The 24,115-nt window shown below is 33.0% G+C and overlaps 1 protein-coding gene across 5 annotated transcripts in view; it reads right to left on the bottom strand.

Moving 5' to 3' along the window:
* Nucleotides 1-24,115, bottom strand: part of LOC113522555 (GTPase-activating Rap/Ran-GAP domain-like protein 3) — a 272,552-nt gene that overhangs the window by 21,611 nt on the left and 226,826 nt on the right. For all 5 annotated transcript variants that reach the window (XM_052897214.1, XM_052897215.1, XM_052897217.1 and 2 more), the window contains 7 exons: nt 23,682-23,777; nt 19,193-19,274; nt 7,843-7,949; nt 6,876-7,007; nt 4,781-4,907; nt 4,593-4,691; nt 3,562-3,665 (listed from right to left, as the gene is read on the bottom strand). In XM_052897214.1, coding sequence (XP_052753174.1) covers nt 3,562-3,665; nt 4,593-4,691; nt 4,781-4,907; nt 6,876-7,007; nt 7,843-7,949; nt 19,193-19,274; nt 23,682-23,777 — 747 coding nt within the window. The remainder of the gene's footprint in view (nt 1-3,561; nt 3,666-4,592; nt 4,692-4,780; nt 4,908-6,875; nt 7,008-7,842; nt 7,950-19,192; nt 19,275-23,681; nt 23,778-24,115) is intronic.

Here is a 24,115-nt window from a genome sequence, read left to right as displayed (position 1 = left end):
ACAAACTATTTTACGCGCTCACCGTCTTAAACCCTCCGCAACTATTTATTGGACAGACTCTACCACCGTTCTTAAATGGATCCGAAGCGACGCTCGCACATTTAAACCTTTCGTTGCTCACAGGTTGGGAGAGATACTGGAAACCACCAATCCGTCCAATTGGAGATGGATTCCTACCTCTCTCAACGTAGCCGATGATGCTACTAAACCAAAGAAAATATTTTTGTCTCCTTCTCATAGGTGGTTTACTGGCCCACCATTTCTTTTAGAATCACCATTCTCTTGGCCGTGTGAAATTACCAGAGACGAGGTGAGACCTACCAATTCCGAATTAAAATCAGAACTTGTGGGGCTGCTCTCCTATGTCCCACTACCTGACCTTCCCGTACCTAACGCTACGCGATTCAGCTCGTGGCTACGTTTACTACGCACCACTGCCCGTGTTCTCCAAGGCGCACGATTTTTTATGGCTTAAAGTGTCTCGATAATAATTTTAAATTCTAAATTATTTTTAGATGGCAGCATCACATCGCCCTCCCAGCTACATGCAAGAGACATCATACAAGCCGAAAAGATGTTATTTCAAGTAGCTCAAAAGGATAGCTTCCCTGAGGAGCTGAGAGCCATACAAACTATGCAGCCCATGCCCAGTAATAGCCGTATTACAACACTCGCACCAGTACTCGACGGAGATGGCTTACTTCGCGTGGATACCCGTACCAAGTCTGCTCCAGGAGTAAGCGAGAACGCAAGATCACCAATCATCCTGGACGGTCGCAATTACAGCGTACGACTCTTAATATTACATCAGCATATTCAATCAGCACACTCATTCAATGAGCTCATCCTAAATGAATTAAGGCAGAAGTTTTGGATTCTAAGGGCAAGAAGCACTATCCGAAGCGTAGTAAATACTTTTCTGCAGTGCCGACGATGGAAAGGCAAAACAATCAACCCAAAAACCGGCGACTTACCATCACACCGGTTAGATCACCATAAAAGGCCCTTTACACATGTCGGCCTCGATTACTTCGGCCCGATAATCATAACTATACATCGACGCCACGAAAAACGGTACGTTGCGCTTTACACGTGCCTAGTGACGAGAGCAGTACATCTAGAAATGGTCACCTCGCTTTCATCTGATGCGGCCATTATGAGCCTGAGACGTTTCATAGCTCGCCGAGGATCTCCATCTACCATACATTCGGACAATGGTACCAACTTTGTCGGCGCCTCCCGTGAGCTACGAGCATTATACAACGACTCAGTAGAAGAATTTGCGACAACTCACAAAATCGAGTTTCATCCCACCAGCATCTCCGTTTATGGGCTGGGAGAGGCTGATACGTACTGTCAAAACCGCCCTGAGAGCCTGTCTAAACGGTAAAATATTAAAGGAAGAAACCTTAACAACACTCTTACTCGAAGCAGAAGCCATCGTTAATGCCAGACCGCTCACGTACGTCCCATCATCACCACACGCACCAGAAGCACTAACGCCATTCCATTTATACTGGGTTTCATCAACAGAACCTTGGACATGCTCGTTAACAGATTTGGTACGAAGATGTGACTTGATTGCCGACCATTTTGGGCAATGGCTGCGTGAATATTTATTAACCAAAACAAAGAGGCGTTAAAAGTATGTGAGGGTGATGTTGCTTATCGCGATCTCTCCCTCGTGGCCTCTGGCCCCTAGGGAGAATAGTAAAAGTTTACCCAGGCCAGGACGGAGTGGTCCGCGTAGCGGACGTCTTCACCAAAGGCGGTACGTTGCGCAGACCAGTCCGCAAACTAATTTTATTAGAGACTGAGCCTCGACCGGCCGCCACCAGTTGTTAGTGTTCCACTGGGGATCCGGTATATTGGCGACCGGCCGATGCAAACTCTTTAGACGTTATTGTACTTTTTTATATACATTTACTTTTAGAATATTCTTATTATTTGTAATTTTATATTTTTTTGACACATTGATTTATTGTTCCTTGCTCGCTGTTCAATACATATATTTCGCTACTAAATTCCGTGTCTACATCATTTCATCACCTCATCACAGTCCACCGCTCCGTAATAGATAGATATCACGAATTATTTTCCCGCATTATTAAAATTTTAGTAATATATTAGTTGTTTTGCAAATCGTATAAACGTGATCTACTCTACTCGGCCTTAGAGATCGAACGCTAAATTTGTTCCTGTCGATAGGCGAACATTCAATTGACAAGTTAACTTACTTACTTTCAAGGGTAGTAAATGAATTTTACTTAAATTCAAATTATCTAGACTCGAAACAAATTGTTTTCTATACGTGACGATGAATTAATTTAGAATATTTTGTCATAATTTAAGATTTTCCGTCGAAATAAAGTAGCAACCTTAATCGTGACAAAATTAATATATAACAAACACGAGAGTAGACCCTTTTTTATCGACTGAGAAATGATAAATAAAAATATGTTCAAAATTGGTGTAGGTAATATATAATTGGCCGTATTCTGCGACATCGTCCGCGTGAACTCGTAGATAAAATAATACTTGTCTTACTAGTTTAGAATTAACCTATCCTTGTATCAAAGTTTATTCAAATCCATTTAGTAGATTTTGCATAAAAGAGTGACAAACATCCACCTATCCAGATATCCTTACAAACTTTTGTATTTATAATCGCAGTAGGATATAGACATATCCAGATTTGACAGTCAAATCATTTTCTTTTTTAAACATATTTAAATTCATGATCGAGGCTTAACGCGGCACGATTACAGGTAAATAGTACTTAAATACTTGGTTTTTAATGTTTTTTTCCCCAATGTTTGTTTGTTTCTAAAGTTACATAGAAATGCTATCTCATTTACAAGCCTTCCTGTACAAGCCTCTCTCTCACTCTGTACAAGTAAAGGCAGTGTAACGGAACCCCCATGAGATGGAATTAGGATCTCAAAAATGTTATATACAGCCAATGGATACAGGTGGGGTAGTACGCTAGCACTCTAGGGAGGTAATAGAGCAATTTGTGGCAAAGTAAGGGATATTTAATATTCAGCAGTAGATAGAAGATGCAGTGTCTATAGAAGCATATTTTTTTAAATAAATAATAAATAAGTATAATAAAAACATAGGACATATTATACAGTGCTATCTTTTTTATTGTATGTTTTTATGCAAATTAGAATGGCAAATAAGCTGACGGCCCACCTGATGGAAATTGGTAAACGTTGTCTATAGACATGAGCAGTACCATAGACATAACAGAGTATACTGTTTCGCCCATAATACTGACCATGCGTTGCCATTTCTGACGAGTAGGGTGTTCTGCCTCTGTACTCTATACTATGATTACTGTTGTACTATGTGACATAAAAAAATCTTTTTTAAATATGAAAACCCTAATACAACTCATGTATAAAAATGTTTGTAATATGCGAGTATCGAACTTGTAAGCATCGGAAGATAATGTAGTATGGTCACTATGGTCGACATAAATACAAATAAATAGAATGTTAAATCTTACTAATATACAATAAATACATTGAATATTATAGTAATACCTATATTTACCTGTTGTTTATTGTCTTTGGAGAAAGGCAACATTGTGGAAACGTGGAACATTATCTCGTGTCCTTGGTGCATCGTGTAAATGGAATGGCTGCCCGTCATGTCACCTGCAAGTAGAAATGACGTTGAGATGCTTGCATGCATTTATTGTACTGGGGAGCGGGTATGTCGTTCTTTAAATTTAGAACACAACGTTTATTTTGATGTTTTCAAATTACATTAAAAACAGAAGGTCGTTCTTAATTTGATTAATTATGAGTATTGTGGTGCTTAAGTACTGTTTATGGGAGGTATTTATACTTTAATTACTAGTTTAATGGTTTTAATTACTAATTAAATACTTTCCAAGCAAATGTTGTAACATTGGAGGTACCTTTGATTGTGTATGCTGACTGTTACTTTTTTTTTAATGGATGACGATGGAATGGTAGCCCCGCTTGTGTTATCGGTATACGCTGGCGAGGCACTAGTGAGAAATGATAGCTAAGGATGAAAGCAAGTCAGTTAGCCTATCCTAACAAATACAAGAATTAACCACGATAGTTTCCAGGAGAACAACGTGGGGATCGACCTGATTGGATATATTGCTAGCAATGGCGATGTTAGACCCCATTATTCTCAATCCATTTTCCTCCATAAAATGTTATTACACGACTGCGTATAATTAAAGATTGTGTCCTATAAAAAAAACAACTTCAAATGTGACAATACCAGTTAATTTAGTCTAAAAATTAAATTACGGAACCGATTTTGATAAAATTTCTATGGGGCCAATATGTAAGTATATCTTTTCAGATAAGAAAGGAATTTTTCAAATCGTTTTTCATTCTGAAAGTAAAAGAATATTCAACAGACATGCTACACATATATAGAAAATTGTGAAACAACGAAGTCTCAGTTTCATTATTAGAAACACTATTTTAGAAATTACTTCAGAACTTAATATCGTTTCGAGCATCGTGAGAGTTGTTATTATGATGAAAAGTCCGAGATATGGTTATGAGGTACGAGATAGATGGTAAAAATTGCCTTACCTTTGACGTCGAGTCCTCCACGAAATCGGTTCCAGCTTCGTAATCGAATTTTGTCGCCCAAAAGTGAAATAAACCTGTCCCATTTCTCGTCTCCCTTCTCTGAAAGATTCCGTGGAATTTAAATTATCCCTTATAAAAATGTTTTTACAGCTTTAAATAATGTACCTTACTCTTTCTGAATTCCTTACCATTCGAGAGCATTTCGTCGTCAGTTTTCTGGCCTGGGTTCATTAAAATAACACCTATTTTGAAGTTCACCGATCCCTCTTGCTCTTCCAAAAGCAGTATGTCTTTTTGAAGTTCGGCGCAAGTAATCTGTAATAGATGTTGACAGTCAACCGAAATCAGATACATATTACATATTGAAAAATATATAATGTTTCTTTGATACACAAAATTCATGTGTTTAATGATAATTAAGCGCATTTATTACTTTGTAGGTATAAAATAATAAATAGTCCGCGTGAAGACATAATTTAAAATATTATTTATTATAATTTAATGTAAAACAGAATTTAAAATATTATTTATATTATTTAAATAAAACCATGTACTACTACTGGCCTTATTGCTGGCATTATATTACTTCACCTGCGACCCATTGTGGTTTATTTTTGATGAATTCATCATAATGACGCAACTGACCTGCTTTCATTCTCACCAATCATCACTCACTGTTACCGCGAGGTACCAGCTTATAATGCGTTATCATTATATTTCATTTCCATCTTTATCAAAAAAGAGCCACCTGGTCAGCGCGAAAACAGTAGGGCAATATCCTTTTTTAAAAGGAAGAGTCTCGTGTCCAGTTGCGGGTTGTTTGTGGGATTGTTAAAATATTTCTTCGAAAAAAATTTATTTATAGTTAAAAAGGGGTATAGAATTTTCTATTAGAGATTTTTTGCTGATTTATCTCCTAAACGTTTTTTCATTGTCGGTTTAGTGAACGTCGATCGGGATCGTGAAGTTCCATGAAAGCGGAAGCGGAAATGATTAGCCCCTATAGAATGGCCCATAAAACAGATAACGTCGTCCATTAACCATTAAGGGTCGTTTGGGCATCATGCTTGTGTTTTGACTTATTTATCTTATTTAATATTACAAAAGAGAATGTTGGTAAAGATTTATAGATCTGTTTGTTATTGAATTTAACGGATTTAAACGATACTTGGTATACAGATAGGGGATATTTAGAATTAACAGGATTTACATTTTAACTTACTTAGACAAATTCCTATTCCACATTAATAGATAAGAACAAAAAAGCAATCGACGCAGTTGCATGTCAACATATTTTATTTATTAATTTACACTTTATTACACTATTTATAGAATGATAAATACATTTAACTGTAACATATGTTAAAAGTACCTACTAACAATACAAAGTAATCAGTTGGTATTTATATTCTTCATCTATCATTTGATTCAGTTATAATTAGTTCCAATTACCTTTTAGCACCGTCAAAAACTATCAAATTATTTATGTTACTCGTATCTATATTTATAAAGGTTTACGTTCATGCCACATTGGATTTCAAATTCAGTGCTACGATCTTTTCAATTATTATTTTATTACTATTGTTAGAAGGTATTGCGTACCTGTAATTATGATTTATTATTTTATTACAGTTAGTAGGTAGTGTGTAGGCACCTGACTGATCAAGTTTGCTACGCGTGGTTACTCAGCAGAATAATTGGACCACAACACTGAAATATTGAAAGTACATAGTCGAGCTCGTTGAACAATAATATTTGAACCATGAACTCGGAATAGTAGATATTGTTAATGGGCTTGTAATTAAATGTGGGTCTTAAAATAGAGAAATGGCCGGCTAAAATATATCATTTGAATTAAGAATGATCTCAATTTTGACGTTGATTAAAATACTGATATATTGATGAGGGAATTCAAGTAGGAGAAAATTAGGACTTACAAATATTTAAATTACTTTTCCGTCAATATAAAACTAATCCAAATCAGACGCTTCCAAATAGTTCATATTTCAGTATCTCAATTATCCACTAAACAGTATCCTTCTAATAAAACGAACCTGTTTCGCCTTTATAATATTAGTATAGTAGGAGGCTTCTAATATTATAGATATGAAAGTTTGTAAATATGTTTGGATGAACCTAATCACATTTACACGGCTGCACGGATTAGAATTAAACTTTGTACACGGATAGGTTATATTTTAAAGTTATGTCTTTTAATCCGCCAGTAAAGCCGTGAGTAAAACTGTGCAAAGTTTGAAAGAATAAAATGGTATATTTTCTAACCTCTCTCGGCACTTTGTCGACTCTCTCCATAGCAGGAAACTGGGCCAGGATCTGTTTCACCGTCGGTCTTGTCGGCGCTTGCCCTCCGCCAGTGTTCCACGCGCTCGGTGGTAGGTATATTTTATGAGCACCCTGTATTGAAGAAACATAATTGCCTTCGTAATTGAAATTAATAAGTCATTATTACAAAGACTAGTTTCTATTTTAAGGGTGAAATACGACAGTGTAATTGGGTAGTAACTGGATGTCGAGCTATACTGCTTTAGGCTACAGTAATTAATAGCTAACTATGAGAGGTATTATGGGTATCACAGTATATTCTACGATCTCCATGGTGCTATTTTCTTTATATGAAACACAAAATGCTAATCATGCCACTAGCTTATTTGACGATGGGAGGCTACGTTGTCGCCAATAAATGTAAACACCCATGGATTTCATGAGGACTAATGGGTTGTATCTTATATAATATTAATACCCAATTTCCTTGAGGCGAGTCGTTGGCTTGTTTGCCATTTTTAGTTAAATAAAAAAGTTCAGGTAAATATTTTTTTGTTTGACAATTTAATTAATTAAACAAGTGGTTATTGAAATTATAAGTAGGTAATTACTGGAGAGGAATTAATACCTATAAACAGTTTTGTGGATGAATTGTGAAAAGTAGTACTTAGAAGCATAGATAGATTTTTATTGTTTCCCTCAAAAGATTATAGTAGTAAAATTGTTATAGATACAAACAATTACAAGAAAATATCACAGTAAAAAAAACATAGCCCTACCGCTAAAAGCAATCTCTTCCAGCACAAGTACGAACCCAATCTATTTAATCTTATGGTACTATATCTAAGTTAGCAAGTTGCTGAACTAAGTTCCCAGAGTGGGGTCGAGGTAATAAAGTAGGAATAACGTGTGCGAAAACAGCTGACGTGTGAAATGATGTCAGTGTAAATGCGTCGGTCCTTCTCACCATTTTGTTGAAGAGTATCGCTCGTAAAAGTCCAGCGCCGCCTTCCTGGACCACACTTAATAAATATGGCTCCCTGTTGCCATCCACTCCTATGTAATTCTGGTGCACTAAAACAAAATAATATAGAGGATTTAGTAATAAGTAAAATCTTACTCATACTATGAAAAACCACCTGTACTCCTCAATACTGCCCGCTTGAATTATAACATTAATATTGTATTGTATTTATGTATCGAATATCTTTCAAATCGATTCAACTGTTTAGATAATTGAGTAACACTTCAAAACATCTAAACATCCTAATATTTTACAAACTTTCTTTGTAGGATACGAAAGAAGTTTCGATGTTTGTTCAATATTTTTAATTGTGTTTCACAGAAATCCGACTTCAATTGGAGCAAAACCAGTTTTGTTGACTTTAAAACTAAACTACTGAGCCGATTTTGATAAAATTTCTGTAAATAGATATATTTATTTATTTAAACTTTAATGCACAGTAATATTTTATGTACATTTGGGAAACTTAACATCTGACGGTATTAACAGGAATATTTTTCATCATATTAGCCGCTAACTGTCCACTCCTGAACATAAGTCTCCCATTTTGGGAGGGGGGGGGGGTTGCTACGTTTTGCAGGCGGATTAGCAATCGCAATTAGCGTTACTCCTTCTTACGACACACACAGGAAAGGAAGGGTGGCTTATTCTATGCCGGGACCACACGACAAGCATTGTAATTCACGATAATAAAATTTTACTCCTGTGATTTAAATATACTCCCATGATAGGGTTTTTTTTTAATATGATTTGTATGTAGCGTAAAAATCTTATTATATAGACATTTAACTAATATCTAAGATATAAAAGGTAAAAGTGGAAGGAAAACCTCAATATTATGTATGTAAAACAAAATATTGTTAGTTCCCAATTCCCATGATACTCGTAAAAGTGTTCTTTGTTGATCTGAAAATTAAATAACTATATATTTAATTTTCAGATCTTCGAGATAAACTCATTTTGTAATTTTAAAAATTTCTGTTTGACAACCAACATTGATAAGTATAAACCGTAAAGCATCAAAAAAAGTATATTCGTACTTAATGTTCATTGAGGAAAGAAAGTGACAGATTGCCAAAATGTGATGACAAAAATCTTAAATAACACGAACTCAGATTATATATTCATATAAAGGTGTCTCATTACAAATGCTTCTTTAAAAACAGGTTTTTTTTTATTCATGTGTGCGTAAATCGGGTTATGTTACGTATATGCGAAAAATGTATATTATAAAGTTAAATTAAAAAATAAAAACAATACAGAATTCTTACAAATATATTGGAAAGAACAAGATATATATTATGTATAATGATTCATAATGATGTTTATCTTTACTAAATAATTTAATTTGTACATGTGTTTAAAAACATGTTTGTTATTAAACCACTGAAAATGACCTCCATTTTAATTATTAAATTTATAAGCTACAATATAAATATGCATGTGTCGCATATGCATATTTATATTGTATCAGAAAAAATAGTTTCAAAAAGAAATATAAAAAATCCACCTTATCTGGAAAATTAATAATCCAATTACTTGCAGCACTGAACAAGCGCGTTTTGCTGTATATTGCCTAATTAAAAAAAATAGTTAGCCAAACGTCAAAATTTCTACTTTTGACTCGTTTTTTTATACTCGATGCTCTATCAATATACTTTAGATTATACAATATTCCTAGTCTAAGAAAACGAATCGTACTTTCTTCCCAGTAATACGAGCTTACTGCTTTATACTATAATTTTTATATACTTACTACGAAATTATAATATAACTTGTTCACATACTTCCTTCAATAAAAACAAAATACAAAATTTTTATGACTGTTAATAATAAGTATAATTTTATATAAACTTATTTTTTATTGATTTTATTATTTTTAAAAGGAAATCATTTATTACTTACTCATCTATATAATTTTCCCTCATCTCATCAGCATTTAGATTAAATTGTAATAAATTGTTAATGAATAATATAAACTTACGTACTTATAAAATTATTTGAATTCCGAATTAAATTATGCAATGAATTTTACTTTTAGCGCGCTATTTCAGTTTTAATATTTGGCAAATTATTATCAATAAATAATAATAAACTCGTGTACGTATCTATCTAGTACATATTTTTTTTCTGTTAGGATATTTTGAAATAGGATTTTATTTATTTATATGTAATGAAATTTCGCTTTGGCGTGCAATTATTATTAATCTGATAAGAAGCTTGAATTCTATATGAATAGGTATTCCATAAGGAATTCCGTTAAAGAAATAAATACAGGTTAATAAATTAAGCCCGCGTCACTTCCAACAAAAACCCCCTTTTGTATGAAATCTATGCAATCAGTTAATTGAATTTAGAAATATTATACTTTAAAAAGATCTCAGTTCTTTTTTGATAACTATCTAGATATGATTATGGATAGAAGCATATTATAAGTAGTTATACGAGACTATGAATGTTCATTAATTTTATAGCACTGTATTTCTAGGTGGTTGCAAAGATTTTTTTCAGTTTCGGAAATATAAGGGTAGTGCCGACTCTTAATTAATAATGTAGTGATTACTTACTCCGTGGCCCCGCTAGCTGTTATGCGAAAAGATGTATAGATGTACTTAAGTAGGCACTTTTTTTGGATAGAAATAATTTTTTAGGATAGAAAATGGACAGATCTCACTGTTCCGTAAAAGTATTGGCTACATGACTAGTGAAGTTATAAATCTTATTTTATTTATTGTATTTTTATTCAAAAATTTTGAATACAAATATTTACATTGAAAGTTACAATTAAATTTTGAAAGTTGTGCGCGCCTTTCATAGGTACTTGTATGAGCTTTAACTTTAAGATAAATTATTATAAAGGGTCTTAATAAGAGCAATTGAAGCCAAAACAAATTTTTAGAATTATGTTTATTTCTCAGTTACAGCAAAAATTATTACATTAAATGTTAGGTGGTTATCGTAGTGGTTTCTGAAGGTTTGATTTAGAATCTAGTGTATGTTTTATATTGATATGCTATTTAGATATAGTCTATTTTATTAGTTAATAATCCCTAGGTACAGAGTTGCGGGCAGAAGCTAGTCTAGTTACTTGCTTTAAGTTTAAACCAGATAATATTTGTCCAAATAAGTTATTGTTTATACTTATATTATGGATCTGTATTGTTTAAAACCCAGACGTCCTTCAGTAAGTACTCTGTACTTAATCATTGAGAGATCTTAGACACGAGTGTACCTAAATTGTTTGTTTATGCAAAACTCAACGCCCCCACTTTTAATGATCTGTCTATTTGGTGCCCACTTGTTGTTGGTATTGGTTTGTTTGATGCTCTGGTAAAACCTATTATATTAATATTATATTTAAATATTTTTATATTCATTCATAAAATATACCTTTTATTCCTAAAATGATAACGTAAACGAAAAAGCCTACTATTATTCTAAATCTATAGCTAACATATTTCTTTATATGAAGTATATTTATACTTCCAACATTCTAGCAATAGAAGAAAAAACTTAAAATTGTAACTGAGGTTCTAATAGACCACGCACAATATAAATTGGTAGAGGGTCTCAAATTACGCATAAGAGATGTGTGTAATATAACGTAGATGGTAAGAACGGAATTCCCTAAATTCTCACGAAAATGGAGATAACGGGATCGCATGGTTAAAGCCGCAGGCAATGGCTCGTTATAATATTTGGTATGCAATATTAATTTCAGATTTCAACTGTACACATTTCATAAATGCTCGCCATCTATTTATAGGAGTAACAAGTACATTTACTCTGTAAAGAAAAGAAAAAAAACATACAAACGAAAAGAAAACCTCCTCCTTTTTTAAGTCAGTTGAAAATACAGCGATTTCAAGCATTATACATTTAATATAAAACCAATATGGAGTAAATACTATTAATTGTAAAAAGAATGATTAAAAATCGGTTCAGAATCGATGAAGTAATCGAATAATCTATACTAATATTCGTGTAATAAAGTGGAAGTGATTGTTTGTTCGAATACGCTAATTTCTAGAAACACCAGTGGGAATTGAAACCTTTTTACATTTGTTAACTTATTTATAAGCTATTATATAATATAATTTTAGCTAAATTCTTGAAATAGGTGTGATTATCTAAAAACAAATTATTACATTTATTGGAGGCTTTATGTTTTTATGGATAACATGGATAGTTTATTACTTGGTTATTATCAGCACAGTGGGGCGCCGTATTGTTCGGTCCCAGTTCCCGACTCCAGCTCCCACCTACACCCGACATCTGGACTGAACAGTAGGTCAATAACAATCCTATTACTTCATCCATTGTATAACACATTGTGGGACACGCGATGGGTAACAAACTTTGTTTACGATAACTTGACACTTAATACTAACTGGGTATATAATACGAGCAGGTGCATATTTGATTAATGTTAATCAAATTCTCTGATTAATTACCAAAAAGTGTAAATTTAGGTAAGTATTAGAGGTTATTTTATCAGAAGGAGATCTTTTATAAAATCATCTATAGCTATTTCTATTTCCGTTCCGTTGAAACAGTTGTGCTTAGATATCGTAAAATTACAGAGCATAGAGACATGAGGCCTTGGTTTTTCATGGGTGTCATAGTTTATAGTTGTTTTTTAGTATGTAGTTAATTTTTTCACTATGAAAATTTTAATGTCATTGTCATCATCACCATATCAGCCATTAATTGTTCACTGCTGAACATAGGCCTTCCCTGTAGAATGTCACAAAGAATGGTCCTAAGCTATTTGCATCCACTGACTTCCTGCAATGTAATTGAAATTATTAATCATTTCGGCATTTTAATTTTAATTGATTTTCTATGTTTGCAATACCAAAATTTCTCAGAAAATATTTGAAATATAAAGTACATACATTTTAAAAGTACATTTATTTAGATTTTTGTATTACACGTGCACTACTTTACTTACGAAACTGAACAAAGCAAAACCTTATATCCCAGGTCAACATTTACTTTTTGACCCGGAAAATGAAAGGGGTTTTTTACATAAAGCGAACGCTGATCCCAAATAAATAATAATCTACATCTACCTATATATTAGGTATGACAAAATCGTAAGGAATATTGACGTGTTTTGTGTAAATACTGAAGCCTAGTTATAGCAATATTATTAAATTTTATAAAAAAATAATAATCATCACCTATATTTACAAGCATTTACTTAACTTGCTTTAGTATCTAAGTTTTCCGTTTAAAATTTGCAATCTATTTTTTACCGAAAACTCAAGAGCGACTGGACAAATTCAGCAATTTCTTTTTTAAATATTCGTTGAAGTCTAAGGATGTAAGAATCCTCCTGAAGAGAAAAACTGGGGGAAATTCCTGGAAAAAAGAAATGATCCCCCATTTATTTTTTCTATATAAACTGTTCGTAGTGCAGATGAATTGTCATATTATTCTAATAGATTTAGACAGAATCAACGTCTGTCGGATCAGCTAGCTGTTAAATAAAAATCAAAGTAAAATCTCTTATATGTTCTTCTCTCTTTTCTTTATGTAGTGTATGTAATGTATTTCGTTTCTCTTCTATATGTAGAGATTGCTCTAGCGATAAGGCCGCCTTCTGTACCTTTATGTGTATATTTTAATCTGTATTTTATGATACTGCATTTCATTTGAATTGTTTATATGTTTATTTTCATGTTTTGCGTAATAAAGATTAACTCTATTAATAAATATCGATTTATGACTATATTTATAAATTTGTTTGACAATCTAAAACAAACCAGAATAGTGAACGACAGTCAATATTTAATTAGTAGGTAATAAATTTCAATAGCCTATTTGTCTTTTCCCGAAATAGAAACTACCAGAGGATAGCAAATTCGATAGATTACATTGTTCACTACAACTGTCTAAAGGAATTCGATAAAGGTAAGACATCGTTCATTCGTGACGCAATATCGCTTTGTATAGAAACTCTTGCCTTTTGTAACCTTGCAGCTAATTTTATCACATCTATCTCTTACGTATAATAATCTTAAGATTTGATGTATATTCTGGTGTTGCTTAGTAATCGATTATTAATAAATCGATTGTGTCAACCCAGAATAATCTATATTTCGATTTGTCCATTGGTATACTAAATTAATACTAAAATTTTAAAGAGGAATGATTTGATCGTGTCTTTGTAATGGATAAACTCAAAAACTACTAAACGTATTTTAATAACTCTTTGATCTATATAAAGCTATATTATCGGTGCATAATATAGGTTATATATTATTTTCAAAACATCTATTACTCATCTTCACTCGTATTAAATAAATGCACGATAATTAAGTTAAGTAATTATTAATTAAAAGGTGTTAAGTCCGAATTTTACATAGTTTAGGTTTAAACTTCAATAGATAAATGTCGTTATGAGTTTTGTATAAATTCATCGATTGTAACCTAAAAATTTATTGCTCAAATCGTCTATATTGTATTATAGATAGATACATAAAATATTTCCGTCTTAAGCACATACGTGGACAAATGAACAGGACCAAGACAATCACCAAAAAACATTATAAAGAAGTTGATACATAAAAATTAGCTTATAAATATATCCGCATTCATGTGTCCCAGCAATTCAAAATGGCTCATAGCTCAGTATGTAATTTTACTCAGGGAGTAAAACACTGATTTTCTGCTATGATCATCATATTATTTTATTGTCGACTATATAATCGATATTAAATTAATTCTGGACCCTATCAAATTATTGATTAGTATTCGATACTAGCGCAAGCTCTAGTACACTTCAGATGTCGAGGTCAAGCTATTTTCCATAATCACTGAACCGATTGTAACATATGACGTGACGAAATTGGTATCGGACCAGTATGAAAGTAAACCCTATGGATGTTTTTTTTTGTAATAGCACGATATGTGACCACATCATCCTGAGTAAACACAGAGACAATATCCTCTATTAACGCGATCAACCTAAAAGAAAATATTCTATGTTCTTTTCAATTGGCCGCACTATGCCGGTTTACTATATGTTTTTTTCGCGCTACGTTTAAAGGATCTGAGGTTGTAGGATAAAAGCAACACGTCATGGGAAATATGGTACGTAGAATTTGCAAATTTTTTGTATGTGAGCGCGGGCGGTTTACCATGTAGGGATCCAATCGCTGACCCATTCGCATGGTGCGATATCAGAAAAGGGAATGATAAATAATGATTAATTTTTATTCTGAATTAATGAAGATATAGTGTAACAGACACACACATATAAATATAAATTAACTGTAACAACTCTATATGTGTATGTACATGAATGCATTATAATAAATAAATAATTGAGACGCTAGTCCGCCATTGTTAGTCTATGTAAAATATCTATAATTATATCTTGGTCACTTGGTTAATTGAATACATACATATTAAATTGTAGGTATAAATAAGCTTCAAACGATACATACATATGTATTATTTATGTGAGGTCATGGTACGCTACTTTTAGAAATCAAATTATAGACAGTAAGTAATTTGTTTGTAGAGTTAATGGAATTGAAAAATACGGTATTCTTATCTATTATCTATTTAATACGTACCTAGATAGCATGTAAACTTTATTGTCAAATAATTACAGAATAACTTTTTTTATATCTCCAGGCGGTTCCCCCTAAAAAAATCATTAATTCAGCGTCATTAATTCTTACCCCTTATCCATAAAAATTAAAACCTACAAATAAATTTTAAATTTACTGTTTTTTACTTTCTTTCAAATTAGAAATTTAGTATAAGAAAAGAGACGGTAGTTGAAATAAGTTTATGAAAGGTTTGACGTTTTCATGAATTGAGGTTTATGAATTAGTCACGATGGGCCAACTGATCTATTTTCATCCTAACAGCCAATATATAACGATAGCACAGGTAAGGTTACCATTTCTTTTTTCTTCCATTATAAAAACATTTTTCTTACCTTGTACCTATTAAGATGACTCAAAATCAATTTCATTATTGATTACAGTTTAAACATTTTGTAACTGTTCCACAGAAGAGGACACGCATTCACAGAGTTCGTTGACGTTTACCAACAATAACTGTATCAGTGTAGATATTATTAAAATAGGGCGAAACCTATGATTTACACGCTAGATCTACTGATTACGTCGAGGGTACAAATTTATATGTGGCACGCACAACACAACTGCTCATTACGTTGACAAGCCTGTCTTATAATATGTTTAACGCATGTATTAATGAAGTCTTGTTTATGAAATATCTTATTAATAATATTTAACACTTGACCTATTTAATGTTACGCTGTTCATATAATAATTTGTGTGACATGAGAGCATGTTATAGATATTTTATTTTATATGAGGATTAGTATTTCTATAGTAGAAATGTAATAGGGATTTGAATTTAAATTTGAGATATAACATTTATATAAATGCAACACATGTATTGTATGATTCGACTACAAGAAAATGAACATGTTACTTAGGTAAAGAATAGTAAAAATAGCAATATTTCACATAAACGAAAAAAATTATCAATTGTATTACGAGCTCATTGTAGAGATAGATAATCTGCATTCGGTGTAAAATCAAATCATACGCTTATTATGTAATTTTATATAACTTACGTCATATGTAAGCCATATCCGAGCAATTTAGACCTCTACTATATCAAAGGACTTGGATTGAGCCCCACATCAATAAGTTGAACCAGTCCGGGCTAAAGGGATCTGGCATGACGACGCGGAAAGTCGACCCCATATAAATGGGTGGAGGTAAAGAAGTAGACACGTCAGCGATATGGCCTAATTGTTTACTCCTTACATGAACTTATGCACCTACCAAATTGTAAAATCAAATTTAGTTCAAAATAAAAATCTTTTAAATTTCCATTCATTCTGCAGTGTCGGTAAATACTGATAATAAATAATAATAAGCAATAAATGCCGGCAGGCTCTGTCATTTTGAATTTGAAAAACAAAATATGTTTGAGGAAATATAAACCAGTTGAATAAATACAATATTCACCATAACGACAACAGACTAATATCTCTGCAGTACTTAATCTGTAATTACAATTGTAAGCATAATTTATTTTATACTAACTTTTATTTGCGACTTCTTCTGCGTGATCGGATATGTTTCGCTTAAAAAACATAAAAAGTAGTCTATATCGTAGTATGTGTGAACCAAATTTAATAATAATTGGTTAAGACGTTAAGACGTTATAAGGTAATAAACAAAGAAACGCACTTTCACATTAAAAATATTAAGTGACGATTAGCTTTTTTCCGCAACTTTGCCCGCGCGGAGTATATAAAGTATCTTATGTGTTAAGTTAGGATTTAAACTATCCATGTACCAAATTTCATTCAAATCTATTCAGTAGTTTTTACGTCAAAGAACAAAAACCCATCTATCCTTGCAAACTTTCGTCTTTGTAATGTTAAAGCCGTTTAAGCCTGCGACATCTATTATTACATCACAAACTTTTGCGTTTATAATAGTATTAGGATTTCAGTATGGACATAGGATTGTTGGTATTCGATCCTTCCTACTTATTCTATTATATAACAAGTGATCCGGAGAGCGTGAAGATTTATAGATAGAGATTATATTAAGTTTAGTAGGAAATTTAATATTTGAAGGAAGTTCGTACACGACATAACAGCAAAAGGAAATGAGAATTGTTTCGCAATTTCCTTCCCAGTTTGCCGCATTTCTGAAGATGATTTGATGAAACGGAGAGCAAAAGGTCAAAACAATTGCATTTAATTTAGTACACTAGACCTATTTGTCTATCAATAATTCATGATATAGCGGTACAGCCGAATGTATGTTTGTTTATATACTGTGGAAGTGAATAAAAGATGACACACTTTGTTTCACGGCACTTACTGGAATTTTTATCTTAAGTAATTGCACTCTTTGGCTATGGGTCCTAGTAAATTTTATTAGGTACAGTAAACAAGTTTGCTTGGGTTGTTATGCCACTTTTATTAGCTGATAGTGTGTTGTTATATAACTATATTTATTCTACTTATAATTTTTCTTCATATATGTTGTTACTTCTTGGAATTTTACTTCAATTTTTAAGCTGACTTATTTTAAAGTTTCTGTGATGTTTTTTAAGTTATTTGTGTAGGATATAATTTATTACGTACTATTTTCTAATAGGTGAGTCGTCAGCTTATATTCTATTTCTAATAGTAGATATGTGTATAAAAACATATATCAGACATTAAAAAACTGGAGATATTTCAAATAAAATATTACATTTTAAATAGGTTTTATGTTAGAATGTATTCATATAATGAAATACTGTAACTGAAATTACTCAAAGTACTGTGATAATTTTTAAGTGATATCAAGAAGAAGGAAGAGTACTAATTTTGTATGTGTGCGTGTTTTAAAAGGAGTCCAACAGATTCTAATTGATTCTAAAATAGACTTTTATTTCATTAATTCACATACATATTTACATATATGTATGAAATACTAGAGCTACAAGTAAAAATAACTTATTATAATATAAGCAAAGATTTATAGATGTTATCATGATAATATCTATAAATGTCAGTTGAATTTTGGTCAGTGTCGTGGAAATGAAAAAGGATGCTAATTCAGCTTAAAGTTCCTGTACGAGCAGCAAATCTCAAAATCAGCGACAACTGATTTTCAGTTTTGGAGGCCCTACACAAAATTTATATTGAAAAAGGTTTGAAAAATTAACGTCTACTTTAAAGATGATATCATTCGAAGTGTTTAATGTGTGTGAAGGAGTCAGTTATTAATAAATAACTTTTGTAAGATCTTAGAGTATAAGGAGTATCTTGTTATTTGCATTTGGTAGTAATACGTTAAGTTTTATATAAGTTGAAGTGCAAGTGGCGTCCATATTTGTATGTCTATTCTAATAAGTCAAGAAGATTTTTGTTTGATTTTTGGTATTAGCGATACAACAAGATAGGTCATATTTTTTCTATTACCAGTCCTGGGGTCATTTTTGCTGTGTAAAATTTACACACGCACATATACACACACACATACATACATACACATACAAAGAAAAGTTTTTGTATTTATTATTATAACCCAGATATTAGATAAATCTAATACACTGAAAAAGCTTTGCGTGTTATTTTAGTGAGCAATACCGTTAAAAGATTCAGAATATCTAATCTACACTCAAAGTGAATACAACTACGTTTCTTTTCCTTTATCCTTTATTATTTTTTGCCAAAGTAAGGTCGAAAGCAAATTAAAAGCACGAAAGAAGATAAAAGACTTACTTTTCCCAAGAAAATACTTGAAGTACCATCTTGTTTGGAACTCGGGATTCTCAAGGACTGGAGCACTCGGTGGTCCAAACAACTGTAACAAATTAAATGAGAATGTCTAAATAATAATAATATACTGAGCTCCCATGGCACAGAGGAAATATATGTATCATCATAGATAGGCCCTTCTGTAACGTGGGAAATGCAATATTATTGTAACTTAAGATTTTGCTTCGAGTATAATATCAGCGGCTTTATTTATAACAAAATTAATATGAAACTGACAGTAGAGTCAATCTTATTGATTTTAAAAACTATTATAAAGATATTATTATACCATAAAAAAAACTGGAGAGTTAACAACAACCTACACCTTTCAAAAGATGCTCAAACGAAACAAAATAAATGTATTATTTAGATTTTTTATAGCCTTTTACCTTTATAGCCTCTTTACTTTAAAAAACAGTAAGTACATTATAATAAATTGAAAGTTTTTAAGGTTCTATACCCTATAGAGAAAGTTAAAGTACTCTTTTAATTTCGTTAATAGAGTTCTGTACGCTGGTGTTAATGTTAATAATAGAGAACTACTTTTCAGATTAATATAGGTATGCGATATCCGTAAGTACAGAATTTGTAGGAAAATATATAAACCATACTATATTTAAAAACCATCGAAACAAATCATATCATGTTCTAAATTGTTAAAGACGATATTTAATATATTATATGATATGTATTATATAGAAATACGTCTGAACAATAGTACTTATACATAAATCCCCATGGATTAATATTATATCAGTGATTTATTTGGTAGAGTGAGATGGATTAGGTTAGAACAAAGTTATCTGAATCAAATAAATAAGAAACTCATAATACCGGTATTCTATTTTGAGGACAAGGCATTTGGAGGGATTGTAGAATTTTGTTCATAATCTCTGATATCAATCTCTCATTTTTATAAAGTAGCCATAAAATTTGTTCCTTCCATTTTTTCCGAGGCAGGACCTAATACTTTAAGAGTGCCATAAACCTGTCATTTAAATAATATTTCCACTAATATTTATATATTAAAACTAGTTACTTTTCATGGTTTTATCCATGTGAATTCGGATAAGAAATACCTTATATGCCAATATGTAGGATACGGCATAAAACGCGGTCTATACAGAAAATGTAATACGAGGTTTGTCCGGAAAGTACGTATAAAAGTTTTTTAAAAATTTTATTTTACAATTATTCAGGTAAATCAATTTTATCCCCTTCAAAGTGCTCCCCCTGTGACATAATGCACTTGTGCCAACGCCGTTTCCACTGTGAGAAGGCTCCTTGAAAGTCCTCTGGTTGTAGGTTTCTCAGCTGCCCCGTCGTAGCTTTTTTTATCTCATTTATGTCCCCCAAATGCCGCCCCCGAAGTACCAATTTGGTTTTTGGGAACAAGAAGAAGTCACACGGGGCCAAATCCGGCGAATAGGGGGGTGTTCGGTCACCGTAATGGAATTTTTACTCAAAAACTCACGGACAACAAGAGAGGTGTGGGCAGGGGCATTGTCGTGGTGAAGAATCCAACGCCCCTCTCGCGCCAATTCTGGACGAACTCGTGCCACACGAGCTTTGATCTGAGCACATCGACGTAGAATTTTCCATCAACTGTCTGGCCTGGAGGGACGAATTCTTGATGGACAATCCCCCGAACATCGAAAAAAACAATCAACATTGTCTTGACATTTGAGCGGGATTTTCTTGATTTTTTTGTTCGTGGTTCCCCGGATGTCTTCCACTCTTTGCTTTGGGATTTTAATTCGACATCAAATTCGTAGAACCAAGACTCATCTCCAGTGATGACTCGGTTCAAAAAGTCATGCCGACGGGGTTTCGTTAAGAGGTAACTTCACAGATGGCGTGACAAGCCAGTTCGCACCGCACGGCGATCAGACCAGAACTGAAGCATTGTTAGGGACATAAGGAAGGGGTCCTGCGCTTACCTGGCCTCCCCACTCCTCTTTCTCGCATTCCAGAACACTTTTATACGAACTTTCCGGACAGACCTCGTACATAATTTGTCCATCTGTTTAAACGCCTATCGTTTCCCTGTTTTGGTGAAACTTTTTTAATTTGTCTAAAACATTTTTTTCTTTTAATAAAACAATATATGTAAGTGGGGTAGTTAGATATATTAGTTGACTATTAATTATTATAGAGAATGTAGCTAATATTTGTTATAATATTTGCCAGAATTTAAGAATCTAACATGGTAAGAGCGATTATTCGGATTTATTTGGTTTGTTAATGGTGGTTACCATCATGTTTATGCCATATAAACTACACATACGGATTGAAAAAATTATTGGCACCTACCAATGATATTGAACATTTTTTTCCAAAGAAACTTGATTTGAACAATTACATAAATTTCATACTAATTTAAGTTGTCCAATTGTTACGTTAGTATGGAAAGTAAAAAAAAATCTGTTGTTTGCATATATGTTTCTTATACCACTCAAGTGCCAAATAAGTATACGGCCCACCTGACGGTAAGCAGTTACCATAGGCTATGAACGCCTGTAATAACAGGAGCATTACGCGCGCGTTGCCGACTCTTGATCCTTTTATGACCTATGTCTTTTGGAAAACCTCGACAGGGAGCTCATTCGATAATCTGAGCATTCGTAAGAGAAAACATCTCTGAAACCGCGCTGTACGTGACTATCTAGGCTCTAAGGTACGGGATGAATTTTCTGCGACGGCAAGCTGCCCGATGTTAGAAAGTGGCCGTGAGTAGGTATAAAAAATGAAAAAGGGAAAAAGTGTTCAGTTTCATTGGTGTCCTACCAACGCAGGTTCTTCAGTTTCTTTGGTAAGAAATGGATGCTAAAGAATATCTATTTCATCTTATATTGATGGTTGTATAATATTCTAGATATTTAAATGATGGCGGTGAGCATTTTTTTATAATTTTCCTGAAGCTCCAAGCCCCTCGGCAATTATTATTTTGGCATCTCAACGACATTTCCGTCATTTGCAGATAAAAGAGCGTTATTTTCCGACCCGAAGGATTGCCACATTTTTATAAATTACTTAAATTTGTCCTATTTCAAGGATGAAGATCAAAATGATGTAACTTCGAAATAATCCAAATGAAATATTTACATGTAGCGTCCGTCATACCGTATAGTATTATATTATCTGTGGTCATCATCATCATTTCAGCCATTATTCGTCCATTGCTGGACATTAGCCTCCCCCACAGACTGCTATAAAGAACGGTCCTGAGCCACCTACATCCGCTGACTCTCTGCAATGCATTTCAAATCGTCACTCCATTTAGAAGGGGGTCGTCCTAGACTGCGTTTGCCCGTATGGGGTCGACACTCAAGAACCTTTCTTCCCCAACGGTTATCGGTTCTTCGAGCTACAGTATTTACCATTGGGAGGTTTTGCACAGTTATCTGTGGTCATATACTTAGGTGTAATCTTGAATATGTTATTTATTTATAAATAATATATAAACATAAATACAAGTATAAATATTAAAAAAAAAAAAACAATTACGCTACGTATATATGCCTTACAGTTATCAATATAGCTTTGCTATTAGACGTTATAAGTACTATCAGGTACTATTGTATAATTTAATTCAATTTTTCTGCAAATTTATTATTATTTAGGTAGATAAAGGTGGAAAGAGGCTGGATGAACATTGAAGTTATAGTTTTTATTTTAGTCCTTTTAGGACTGGTAAATAGATGTTATGATTTTGTGGTTGTACAGTAACAGAAAAGGTAGAGTAGAAAAATAGAAATTATATAACAAGAAATGTGGGAGGCGAGCAATCGAGATAGTGGGGATGAAGGAAAATGTACACCAGAAAAAAAAACATCTCTGTCAAGTCTGTGCCGCCAGATCAAATGAAAAAGGTGAAATAAGTAAGTGCTTATGTTACCAGAAGGAGACTTTGTACAAAAGTCGATTGCTTGGGTACCTCTGTCCCATTCATGTTTTTACCGTGAAGCAGTTTTGTTTGCATGGCTGTCTTTCGGTTTGAAGGGTGGTATATGGCGTAAATTTACTGGGTACAGTGGAATAACACCTGAATAACACTCAGGAATGGCAACGCATGGGGGTATCATGGGCGAAACAGTATACTCTATTATATCCATGGTACTGCTCATGTCTATAGGCGACGATTACCACTTTCCATCAGGTGGGCCGTCAGCTTGTTTGCCATTCTAAGTTGTATATAAAAAAAGTACTTTTAGCTTACTTTATAGAAAAAGAAGTGATGCTGTTTATAAGTGTCTGTAAGATGAATATATATACATTATTTGTTTACAGAAACCACAACTTTATAAGATGAAATATCTTGAATTTGTGTTAAACAAATATAAAGAATTTAAACTTAAAATTTATCTTCATATCGTCTTCATATTTGCGACGTCATATGTAAGTAAATAAATTTATAAAAGTGTTATAAAGTAAAATTTTGGTGTGTACTTACCTCGTCCTTTTCTCCGAGGGAGTTCCCGTTTTCGAGGCGGTACCGTCTCGCGACCGCATCCACCGCGCCGCTACCCGGCTCCCCACTTGCTGACAACTGGGAACATATAAATTCACTTGTAACAATATATTTCCGTTCAGTTTTACATGAAAATCGAAACTTGCGGTTCGTATTTTGTTGATAGTAGACGTACGCATGGATTTATTGATATAGGGAAGTTCTTTTGGTACTTGGAATGTCAAATAAGCTGATAGCCCACTTGATAGAAAATGGTAACCGCTGCTTATTGTAATGAACAATACAATGGATCACAAAATACACTGTGATGCCCATGGAATTTTCCAGGCGTTGTTCTGAAGACTAAACTGTTATCCTTATCCGATATAAACACGAAGCCTTTCCATTTTTTTAATTGACCTACTTATCTATAATAT

Source organism: Galleria mellonella, unplaced genomic scaffold (genome assembly GCF_026898425.1).
Source record: "Galleria mellonella isolate WM207_F2 unplaced genomic scaffold, CSIRO_AGI_GalMel_v1 utg36, whole genome shotgun sequence".
Classification (NCBI taxonomy): domain Eukaryota; kingdom Metazoa; phylum Arthropoda; class Insecta; order Lepidoptera; family Pyralidae; genus Galleria; species Galleria mellonella.
Note: the sequence above shows the minus strand (reverse complement) of the source record. Positions and strands in the feature narration are given on the sequence as shown.